Genomic DNA, 12,256 nt, shown 5'->3' on the forward strand with positions numbered 1-12,256 from the left:
CTTTGAACACCTTGATATATCTCGTATGTAGTCTATCCCTCAGACTGGAGGAGGTGTAACAGTATAACTTTAGTCCGTCCCCTCGCCCATACCCGGGCGCGAACCAGGGACCCTCTGCACACATCAACAACAGTCACCCACGAAGCATCGTTACCCATCACTACACAAAAGCCACGGCCCTTGCAGAGCAAGGGGAACTACTACTTCAAGGTCTCAGAGCAAGTGACGTCACCGATTGAAACGCTATTTAGCGCGCACCGCTAACTAAGCTAGCCGTTTCACATCCGTTACAGAGGCACGGTTAACATGGGAAGTAATCTCTGAGAAAAGGGTTACCTTGAGTTTCGGTAGTCTCTTGATGGTCTTCAGGGGCCTCAGGACGCGCAGCACCCGAAGAGACTTGATGGTTTTGATGTCCCGTCCTTTATTATTTCTACAAGTAGACACACGTAGAATGAAGAACCTGTTGAACTCACTTTAACACTGAGCTAACCATGTTACTTATTACAGGAGAGGTATTACTGTGCTTTGCATTTTTGATTAGAAAGATACATGTACGGTGCCTTCAGAAAGTATTCATTACCCCTTGACTTATTCCACATGTTGTTCTGTTACAGCCTGAATTCAAAATTGATTTTTCTCACCCATCTACACAAAATACCTCATAATGACCAAGTAAAAACATGTTTTAGAAATGTTGACTAATTTATTGAAAATTCAACACAGAAATATCTCATTTACATAAATCCTCTACAGGATCGGTGTCCCCCTCGCGGGACGGTTGAGCTAACATGAGCTAATGTGATTTAGTCGCTATTACAGTAAATTATTCCCACCCCTGAGTCAATACTTTGTAGAAGCATGTTTGGCAGCGATTATAGCATTGAGTCGTCTTGGGTATGCTGTATCAGCTTTGCACATCGGGAATCCTTGCAGATTTTCTCAAGCTCTGGTAAGTTAGATGGGATTCAAGTCTGGGCTTTGGCTGGGCAATTCAATGTCTCACATTCTTGTTCTGAAGCAATAACAGCATTGCATTGGCTGTATGCTTGGGGTCATTGTCCTGTTGGAATGTAAATCTTCACCACAGTTTAAGGTCATTTACACTCTGAAGCAGGTTCTCATCAAGGATTTGCCTGTATTTGGACCCATTCATTGTTCTCTTTATCCTGACTAGTCTCCCAGTTCCTGCTGCTCAAAAGCATGATGACACCCCCATGCCTCACGGTGGGGATGGTGTTAGAGGGTGATGAGCTGTGCCTGGTTTCCTCCAACTATGCGCTTTGCATTCAGGCCAAATAGTTACGTTTTTGCCAGGTTGCTCAATTTGGTCTGACGGCCAGCTCTTGGCAGAGTCTGGGTAGTTGCATATTTTTTTCATTTCCCAATGTTGGAGACCACTGTGCTCATGGAAACTTTCAACACTTTAGATTTTTTAAAACCCTTCCCCAGATATTTGCCTCATCACAATTCTATATCAGTTCATTGGACTTCATGGTATAGTCTCTTCTCTGACATACACTGTCAACTGTGGGACCTTACACTGAGTGTACAAAACATCAGGAACACCTCACTAATATTAATTTGCACACTCTTTTGCACACAGAACAGCCTAAATTCATCAGGGCATGGACAATCAAAAGCGTTCCACAGGGATGCTAGCCCATGTTGACTCCAATGCTTCCCACAGTTGGCTGGATGTTCTTTGGGTGGTGGACCATTCTTGATGCACACAGGAAACTGCTGAGTGTGAAAAACCAGCAGCATTGCAGTTCTTGACACCCTCAAACCAGTGTGCCTATCACCTACTACCATACCCCATTCAAAGGCACTTAAATATTTTGTCTTGCCCATTCACCCTCTGAATGGTACACATACACAATCCATGTCTCAATTGTCTCAAGGCTTAAAAATCATTCTTTAACATGTCTCATTCCCTTCATCTAAACTGATTGAAGTGGATTTAACAAGCATTGCTTTGGTTGTATGGATTTAGTGGATTGAACAAGTGATATCAATAGCTTTCACCTGGTCAGTCTATGTCATGGAAAGAGCAGGTGTATTTCTTTCTAAATCATATCCAAACAATTGATTTGGCCACAGGTGAATTCCACTAAAGTTGTAGTGGAATCTAAAGGATGATCTAAGGAAATTGGATGCATCTGAACTCAGTTTGTAGTGTCCTAGCAAAGGGGTGTGAATACCTATGTAAATTTTATATTTTTGTATTTATATCTTATGGGTTATTGTGGGTGAGAAAAATGTTGTCAATGGGTATTTAAAAATATATATATACACAGTGCCTTGCGAAAGTATTCGGCCCCCTTGAACTTTGCGACCTTTTGCCACATTTCAGGCTTCAAACAAAGATATAAAACTGTATTGTTTTGTGAAGAATCAACAACAAGTGGGACACAATCATGAAGTGGAACGACATTTATTGGATATTTTAAACTTTTTTAACAAATCAAAAACTGAAAAATTGGGCGTGCAAAATGATTCAGCCCCCTTAAGTTAATACTTTGTAGCGCCACCTTTTGCTGCGATTACAGCTGTAAGTCGCTTGGGGTATGTCTCTATCAGTTTTGCACATCGAGAGACTGAAATTTTGTCCCATTCCTCCTTGCAAAACAGCTCGAGCTCAGTGAGTTTGGATGGAGAGCATTTGTGAACAGCAGTTTTCAGTTCTTTCCACAGATTCTCGATTGGATTCAGGTCTGGACTTTGACTTGGCCATTCTAACACCTGGATATGTTTATTTTTGAACCCTTCCATTGTAGATTTTGCTTTATGTTTTGGATCATTGTCTTGTTGGAAGACAAATCTCCGTCCCAGTCTCAGGTCTTTTGCAGACTCCATCAGGTTTTCTTCCAGAATGGTCCTGTATTTGGCTCCATCCATCTTCCCATCAATTTTAACCATCTTCCCTGTCCCTGCTGAAGAAAAGCAGGCCCAAACCATGATGCTGCCACCACCATGTTTGACAGTGGGGATGGTGTGTTCAGAGTGTTGCTTTTACGCCAAACATAACGTTTTGCATTGTTGCCAAAAAGTTCAATTTTGGTTTCATCTGACCAGAGCACCTTCTTCCACATGTTTGGTGTGTCTCCCAGGTGGCTTGTGGCAAACTTTAAACAACACTTTGTATGGATATCTTTAAGAAATGGCTTTCTTCTTGCCACTCTTCCATAAAGGCCAGATTTGTGCAATATACACCTGATTGTTGTCCTATGGACAGAGTCTCCCACCTCAGCTGTAGATCTCTGCAGTTCATCCAGAGTGATCATGGGCCTCTTGGCTGCATCTCTGATCAGTCTTCTCCTTGTATGAGCTGAAAGTTTAGAGGGACGGCCAGGTCTTGGTAGATTTGCAGTGGTCTGATACTCCTTCCATTTCAATATTATCGCTTGCACAGTGCTCCTTGGGATGTTTAAAGCTTGGGAAATCTTTTTGTATCCAAATCCGGCTTTAAACTTCTTCACAACAGTATCTCGGACCTGCCTGGTGTGTTCCTTGTTCTTCATGATGCTCTCTGCGCTTTTGACGGACCTCTGAGACTATCACAGTGCAGGTGCATTTATACGGAGACTTGATTACACACAGGTGGATTGTATTTATCATCATTAGTCATTTAGGTCAACATTGGATCATTCAGAGATCCTCACTGAACTTCTGGAGAGAGTTTGCTGCACTGAAAGTAAAGGGGCTGAATAATTTTGCACGCCCAATTTTTCAGTTTTTGAGTTGTTAACAAAGTTTGAAATATCCAATAAATGTCGTTCCACTTCATGATTGTGTCCCACTTGTTGTTGATTCTTCACAAAAAAATACAGTTTTATATCTTTATGTTTGAAGCCTGAAATGTGGCAAAAGGTCGCAAAGTTCAAGGGGGACGAATACTTTCGCAAGGCACTGTATATATATATTTAACCTTTATTTAACTAGGCAAGTCAGTTAAGAACAAATTCTTATTTACAATGACGGCCGAGGAACAGTGGGTTAACTGCCTTGTTCAGGGGCAGAATGACAGATTTTTACCTTGTCAGCTCGGGAATTCGATCTAGCAACCTTTCAGTTACTGGCCCAACGCTCTAACCACTAGGTAACCTGCTGCCCCATGAATACTTTGTGAAGGCACTCTATGTAATGAACTATAGAGGACACACAGAATCCTGTTGAAGAGAGCAGAAGGAAAGGAAGTGAAGAAAGTGTTTACCCCAGCACATTCCTGGCAGTCCCACAGCAAACACAATCCACAGGAGCAGAGGACGACAGAGAGAAAAACACAGATGCTGAACATGTATATCTCAGGATGGAAAAAACATGTATATCACAAAACGGAGTGAAACACAGTGCTATACTACAGTGGCAGTATACACTGGTAATGTACACTACACAGGAAGTTATAAACTATGCAAGGTCACATGACTCACGTGAGGGCGAAGGCAACCAGAGCTCCGACCACCACGATAAAGTCTAGAATGTTCCACAGGTCCCGGAAGTAGGAGCCGTCATGGAGAATCAAGCCCTGGTCTATCATCTGTCAAAAAATACATCTTGTTAAATGATTTGAAAACAGAACTGTGCTAAATATTTGCATTTGCCTCACTGTTAATTAGCTAAATACAATATATTCTGTCTATCTGACATTACATGTTCTTGGGACTAACAGTTTATGCCAAACATGTTCATGTACCTTCTGTCCAATTCAACTGACTCTGCTACCGTATGGTATGACCTATAGCATGTCAATATGACATCATTTGGTAATGTTTTAATACAGGATCCTTGCTGATTGAATTAAGAATACTGTATTTTTGTTCTATTAACTTGTTCTATAACTCACCTTTATTATCATTTCAAAGGTAAAGACACCTGTGAACACGTAGTCAAAGTAACGCAAAACCTGTGGGGTAAAAAGTAGACAACAAAATTAACACATCCATTACAAAACTGGACTCCAGGGGATGAGGAAGAACATTTCATTCCTTGCCATTAACATTAGAGGAGATCAGAGAGAGAGAGAGATCAGAGAGAGACAGATCAGAGAGAGACAGATCAGAGAGAGACAGATCAGAGAGAGACAGATCAGAGAGAAACTGATCAGAGAGAATCTGATCAGAGAGAGACAGACCAGAGCGAGACAGATCAGAGAGAAACTGATCAGAGAGAAACTGATCAGAGAGAGACAGATCAGAGCGAGACAGATCAGAGAGAAACTGATCAGAGCGAGACAGATCAGAGAGAGACAGATCAGAGAGAGACAGATCGAGACAGATCAGAGAGAGACAGATCAGATAGAAACTGATCCGAGAGAGACAGAGAGAGAGACAGATCAGAGAGAGAGACTGAGAGCTTCTGCTTAATGTGTTGCATCTGTTCTTCACCGCTGAACTGGGGACATATTGCCCTTTTAGGAAACCAACTTCTCTCTATAATGGTCACACTGATTAAGTTGAACCGGAGGGAATTCTATTTCTATTTCAGACTTTGGAAGATGATGCTTTCAAGTGGAGCCCTTCTCCGCTGATGGATTTCTGCTTTGATTAGCTTCTTAGCGTGTCACCAGGCCCATTGCATTCCCAACTCGATTTGCATCAATCAGCAACATCCAGAGAAGCCCCACCCCATCAAGTCACCATGGGAGACCTTCACAAAGCAATTAACGTAATGTTTTCTTTCAGTCTTCCAGCTGCTCAGCTAGGACAGGGCCTGATATGAGACCCCAGGCACACATTCCCAATGATTTGTTTTTTACCTCAAGGAACGTCTGCAACGAAGTACAAAACAATGGCATCGCCAATAGAAATGCTGCAGAATTCCAGATTGTACTAGATTGACACGGTTTGTGCTATCTGTCTGATTTGTAGTCGTATGAAGAGCCTAAACCAGAGGTGGGAGTAGGGAGTGTGATGTGATAATTCTATACCCCCCATCACCCTCCTCTATCTGGCTCTTCAGTGTGAGCAGAGAGTGACAACTCTAATATTGCTATCCCCCTGTGAGATCAGCGATACTCAGAGACAGCGTCAAGCACAGACGCAGACACAATCCCCGTCACGAGTGTGCGCTTGCACTCACGGTATGCTGTGGGAAGATAGTACAGCACAGGGAAACTAAGCCAAACAAAAGCAATCACACGTCAAAGACAATAGCCTAACCACCATTGTGGAGAAGGACTGTTAGAACAATGAGGCTCAAGGTCAGAGAGGAAAACAGCCATCTGTTGAGTCCATGTAAAGCCCAGTGACCAGACTGGCTCTTACTTTGTTCCAGTCGGAGGTGGCTGAAACGGGGTCCTCTGCAGCGAGGGCGATACTGCTGGCAGCGATCACCAGCAGGATGCACATCTCAAAGTAACGCAGGTTCACCACATAGTGACAGGCCCGGCGGATCCTAGAGATGGAACAGAGGACACAACCACTCTGACTGAGAAACAGAGACAGCTGACAGAGCAGGACTGAAATGGGTGTTGTGTCTACCTCTATCATGCCTGTGTTTGATGGTGAGGATGGGGGTTTTAAGATGATGGTGAGGATGAGGGTTTATGATGATGGTGAGGATGATGGTTTTAAGATGCTGGTAGGGATGATGGTGTTAGGATGATGGTGTTAGGATGATGGGAGGGATGGTGGTGTTAGGATGACGGTAGGGATGAGGGTGTTAGGATGACGAGAGGGATGAGGTTGTTAGGATGATGGTAGGGATGAGGATGTGAGGATGATGTTAGGGATGATGGTGTTAGGATGACGGTAGGGATGAGGGTGTTAGGATAAGGGTAGGGATGAGGGTGTTAGGATAAGGGTAGGGATGATGGTGTTAGGATGCCGGTAGGGATGATGGTGTTAGGATGACGATAGGGATGAGGGTGTTAGGATAAGGGCAGGGATGAGGGTGTTAGGATGATGGTAGGGATGATGTGTCAGGATGATGGTAGGGATGAGGGTGTAAGGTTTAAAGTAGGGATGAGGGTGTTAGGATTACGGTAGGGATGATGGTGTTAGGATGACGGTAGGGATGATGGTGTTAGGATGACAGTAGGGATGAGGGTGTTAGGATGACGGTAAGGATGAGGGTGTTAGGATGATGGTGGGGATGATGGTGTTAGGATGATGGTAGGGATGAGGATGTTAGGATGATGGTAGATATGATGGTGTTAGGATGACGGTAGGGATGAGGGGGTTAGGATGACGGAGGGATGAGGGTGTTAGGATAAGGGTAGGGATGATGGTGTTAGGATGACGGTAGGGATGAGGGTGTTAGGATGATGGTAGGGATGAGGGTGTTAGAATGACGGTAGGGATGAGGGTGTTAGGATGAGGGTAGGGATGAGGGTGTTAGGATGATGGTAGATATGATGGTGTTAGGATGACGGTAGGAATGAGGGTGTTAGGATGACGGAGGGATGAGGGTGTTAGGATAAGGGTAGGGATGATGGTGTTAGGATGCCGGTAAGTATGATGGTGTTAGGATGATGGTAGGGATGAGGGTGTTAGGATGATGGTAGGGATGATGGTGTTAGGATGACGATAGGGATGAGGGTGTTAGGATAAGGGCAGGGATGATGGTGTTAGGGTGACGGTAGGGATGATGGTGTTAGGATGACGCTAGGGATGAGGGTGTTAGAATGATGGAAGGGAGGATGGCATTAGGATGATGTAATAGGAGGAGCAGAGAAGAGCAGAGGGAGACTTACGGATTGTCAGGTTTGAAGATGAACATACTGTCAGGTGTGACAGTATTGACTGGGTTGGCCACCTCTTCCTCGTTCTTCTCAGGCTTGGACGCCTCCACATCTTTACTGTTGCCTGGAAGAGGTGGATAATGTGGGTGGCTACTCTGATTGTGGTACCATGCTGTGATATTACACCTCTCAGCAGAACTATGGAATGTGATTAGAGTACACTGAATGTAAAATAAGGACACCCTTGATGGTGTTACCTGTGATGGGGGTGAGCTCTAGTGACAACTGGACATCGGTCACCTCGATGACGATACTGGAACTCAGAGGGGACTGGTTCAGAGTGGTGGCATTGCTATCGGTCTCACTGTCTCCTGTGGGGCCCTCTGGTAGCGCCAGAACTGCAGCCTGAGATGGCTGCAGGGTGGGTGGATCTGACTGTAGACCCTCCTCCCTGTTCTGCAGCTCAGGACCCCCAGTCTGATCATGGTCCCTCTGTCTGTGGAAGAGCAGAGGGACAAGGAACAACATCCAGACTCTGAGTCTGGATTCACTGGGGATTTGTTGTATTTAGGGCACCCTGAAGTCTGATACATTGACAATTGGAGAATACTGACTATTAACACTTTACAAACAAAGTCTACAGAATACTATACAAACAGTCTACTATGCATTGAATTAATAGAGCTAGCTGTACATCAGTGTGAGCTCTTCCTCACCTGTGTTCAGCCTCCCTGGTCTTGGAAGGTTGGCTGGTTTCTCCCTTGTTACCGTCTTTCCTCACCTCCTCCACTGGGTCCTCTGGGGTCTTCCTCTCCATGCTGACAGAGCGACTGCTGCCCTCCGCCTGAGGTGAGTCCAGGCCTCTGGCCCCAGCCTGAGCCTCACAATGCCCTGTGCCCTGTGGCCTCCTGAGCCTCATGCCTTCCATGTCAGTGGTCAGGGTGTCACCAGCAGGAGGGCGGAACTTACGCACCGCTCTCTGCCTTCTCTCCCCATTCAACCAGGGGCTCCTGCGGCCATTGAAGCCTTGGTGGCAGTGGTTGGGGATGCCACGCTTGCCCTCTGGGCATGGCTCAGATTCTGTAGGCTCCGGTATGAACACAGCTGTGGACGTGGGGGGGTCAGGCAGGGGCGTGTCAGTGGGATCGGGTGGCTCTGGTAAAGGGCTGGATAAGTGGGGCTCAGGGACACCCATGGACAGGGCTGGTTCCTCTAGGGGCATCTCCATGGGCTTTGGGGGCTTAGCTGTGAAGTCCTTAGGGTCAGCCGTGGGATCAGCCAGCTTCAGGCTGCCTGTGGGTGTGCCTGTTGCTTTGAGGTGGTGGGGACAGCCAGGGGGCGCTTCCTGCTCCTCACTGGGGTTGCTGAAGAGAATCTCTCGGCTGGACATCTGCCGGTGCCTGCGCAGTTGGCTGGTTCTCTGCTCCCACACAGACATGGTCATCCGTCTACTCCTCTCCCTCCTGGACATGAAAGAGTTAGAGGAATTCAGTGGCGGGCATGGGGGCCCTTCGGCGAGGCTCTCAGCCTCCTCCAGAGAGTAGGCAGGCCGGCTCCTGTGTATCGCTCTTTTCCTATACAGGTAGGGTCTCCTCCTCCTGCTGGGAGAGAGGACAACAACACTGTCAGGATGAGTAGTAAGGGAGATAGCAACACAGTACTTGTCTATAGCAGTGATATACACTGAATGCTGCAAGTGTTATTCTTCATTTGAAACCAATTCCAAAATGTGTAAGAATTGCTTTTGAATTCCTTATGCAAGCTTGTATACAAATGTTTGTGAAACATACACTTATAAATAAAACATTAGTACAAAACCAGTGAGCAGTTGGAACACATTCGAGAAAAGGCAATCTAGTCTGATTTTCAGAGCTTGGTAAATAAGATCCAGAATTTTTATTAAGCATTTATAAGGGAAAACAATTTACTGGATCAATGAAGATGTTGTGTGGTAAATTAAGCAAAATGTAACTAGGAAGTTATAATAACTACAGTATAATGAAAGTGGGAGATGTGGAACTGATATAAAATGCAGAGCCAAATACTGTAAGATTCTGGAAGTAAAACAAGGAATGCACTAAATGAGAATAGAAGATTTACCCAGTTAAGAAAATCAGGCAGTTTGTTTTGAAATTGAAATGAACAGACAGTGTTAATACTTACTATTACTTGTACTCTTGTGTGGTCCGTGTTATCAATAAGCGATTGGTTGAAAACAAGACATTAGTGCTTTTGTGAGCAGAGACAAAACAGAGCCTGAGACACAGTCCAAAACGCAAGACTCTACAGAGGCCATTGTCAATTTGAATAGACAGTATCAGTATGTACGTCTACTGTATTTCTGTATAGACACAATCATTATTCTCTGTTTTACCAGGTAGTAAAATCCTTATGAATTATTCAACCAAATGAATGATGCCTAAATGTTTTGGCGTGTGCCTCGAGGAAAGCAAAGCACAACATGACAAACAGGATGGTAGCAGTATTAGAACAATGAGAACAACATTAACATCAACAGGTGCAACATATAACAAATTCAGGAAGTACGACAAGTTAAAGACATTCAGAGATACAGTATGGTACAGGAATAAAACACAGAAATGGCCTTCATTGGCACAAACATAGCAAAGACAGATTGTTTAGGCAAAGCAAACATGTCAGTTTGCATTATGCGCGCAGCTCTCGTCCCCAAAGTTGTGCCAGGGTCACATTGTCATTGGTCATGCTGGTCAGAGAGAGACATGCACCCTCTGCTCCCCAAAGGGCAGAAGTCACAGACAAGCTACAACCCTTTTCACTTCGTCAACATCATCATCATCATGCTCTGAAAGTCAGTTGTGCAAGAGCCCCAGGAAGATAGACGGTCACAACATTTCACCCCAAACAACACAGACATGATGCAATACAACCAAAGTTCAAGACTCTTCTCCAAACACAGACGCCGGGATACTCTATGTTATTTAAATCTCATCAATGTGATTCGACAAGTGCCTGACCCTCAATATGTCAGAAGGTTTATATTAAGGGACCCTGCAAAAAATCACAGATCCATCCCTACACCTCAAACTGGATGAATCTAGACAAATATTTACTTTGTTAATTCTGCACAAAGCAATGAATAGAACTGGTTATATTTGTAGCATCCACCAAAGTTCCGCTAACATCTACTCCTGCTGTACTAACGTAATGCCAAGGAGAACAAATGCTGCACAGCATGAGACCAACATTTTTAACCATCAAACGTTTAAAAATGCCTTTTTCCGCTCATGTGGTTTGAATGCCCATGCAATATGCTGTTCATTTTCAACATGCACACTATATCTCTATGGAGCTAGAAGCAGAGCTACCATGTCAGTCAGCGCCATCTTGCCAGCATAGTGTATCCCCATCTTGCCAGCATAGTGTGTCCCCATCTTGCCAGCATAGTGTGTCCCCATCTTGCCAGCATAGTGTGTCCCTATCTTGCCAGCATAGTGTGTCCCCACCTTGTAACATAGTGTGTCCCCATCTTGCAACATAGTGTGTCTCCATCTTGTAGTATAGTGTGTCCCCATCTTGTAGTATAGTGTGTCCCCTTCTTGTAGTATAGTGTGTCCCCATCCTGTAACATAATGGGTCCCCATCTTGTAACAAAGTGTGTCCCCATCTTGTAGTATAGTGTGTCCCCATCTTGTAACATAGTGTGTCCATTTTGTAACATAGTGTGTCCCTCCATCTTGTAACATAGTGTGTCCATCTTGTAACATAGTGTGTCCCCATCCTCTAACATAGTGTGTCCATCTTGTAACATAGTGTGTCCCCATCTTGTAACATAGTGTGTCCATCTTGTAACATAGTGTGTCCATCTTGTAACATAGTGTGTCCCCATCCTGTAACATAGTGTGTCCATCTTGTAACAGTGTGTCCCCATCTTGTAACATAGTGTGTCCATCTTGTAACATAGTGTGTCCCCATCTTGTAACATAGTGTGTCCCCATCTTGTAACATAGTGTGTCCCCATCCTGTAACATAGTGTGTCCCCATCTTGTAGTATAGTGTGTCCCCATCTTATAGTATAGTGTGTCCCCATCCTGTAACATAATGGGTCCCCATCTTGTAGCAAAGTGTGTGTCCATCTTGTAACATAGTGTGTCCATCTTGTAACATAGTGTGTCCATCTTGTAACATAGTGTGTCCATCTTGTAACATAGTGTGTCCCCATCCTGTAACATAGTGTGTCCATCTTGTAACATAGTGTGTCCCCATCCTGTAACATAGTGTGTCCCCATCCTGTAACATAGCGTGTCCATCTTGTAACATAGTGTGTCCTCATCTTGTAACATAGTGTGTCCCCATCTTGTAGTATAGTGTGTCCCCATCTTGTAACATAGTGTGTCCATCTTGTAACATAGTGTGTCCCCATCCTGTAACATAGTGTGTCCCCATCTTGTAACATAGTGTGTCCCCATCTTGTAACATAGTGTGTCCCCATCTTGTAACATAGTGTGTCCCCATCTTGTAGTACAGTGTGTCCCCATCTTGTAGTACAGTGTGTCCCCATCTTGTAACATAGTGTGTCCCCATCTTGTAACA

The 12,256-nt window shown here is 44.6% G+C and overlaps 1 protein-coding gene across 1 annotated transcript in view; it reads right to left on the bottom strand.

Annotated features, from left to right (window-relative positions):
* LOC110522764 (voltage-dependent R-type calcium channel subunit alpha-1E) overlaps positions 1 to 12,256 on the bottom strand; it is a 96,534-nt gene that overhangs the window by 15,938 nt on the left and 68,340 nt on the right. Inside the window, exons 18-25 of the mRNA XM_036968771.1 lie at positions 8,401 to 9,147; positions 7,942 to 8,180; positions 7,697 to 7,808; positions 6,267 to 6,396; positions 4,847 to 4,906; positions 4,434 to 4,540; positions 4,217 to 4,228; positions 337 to 433 (exon numbers count right to left, since the gene is read on the bottom strand). Coding sequence (XP_036824666.1) covers positions 337 to 433; positions 4,217 to 4,228; positions 4,434 to 4,540; positions 4,847 to 4,906; positions 6,267 to 6,396; positions 7,697 to 7,808; positions 7,942 to 8,180; positions 8,401 to 9,147 — 1,504 coding nt within the window. The remainder of the gene's footprint in view (positions 1 to 336; positions 434 to 4,216; positions 4,229 to 4,433; positions 4,541 to 4,846; positions 4,907 to 6,266; positions 6,397 to 7,696; positions 7,809 to 7,941; positions 8,181 to 8,400; positions 9,148 to 12,256) is intronic.

This window comes from Oncorhynchus mykiss, chromosome 30 (assembly GCF_013265735.2).
Source record: "Oncorhynchus mykiss isolate Arlee chromosome 30, USDA_OmykA_1.1, whole genome shotgun sequence".
Classification (NCBI taxonomy): domain Eukaryota; kingdom Metazoa; phylum Chordata; class Actinopteri; order Salmoniformes; family Salmonidae; genus Oncorhynchus; species Oncorhynchus mykiss.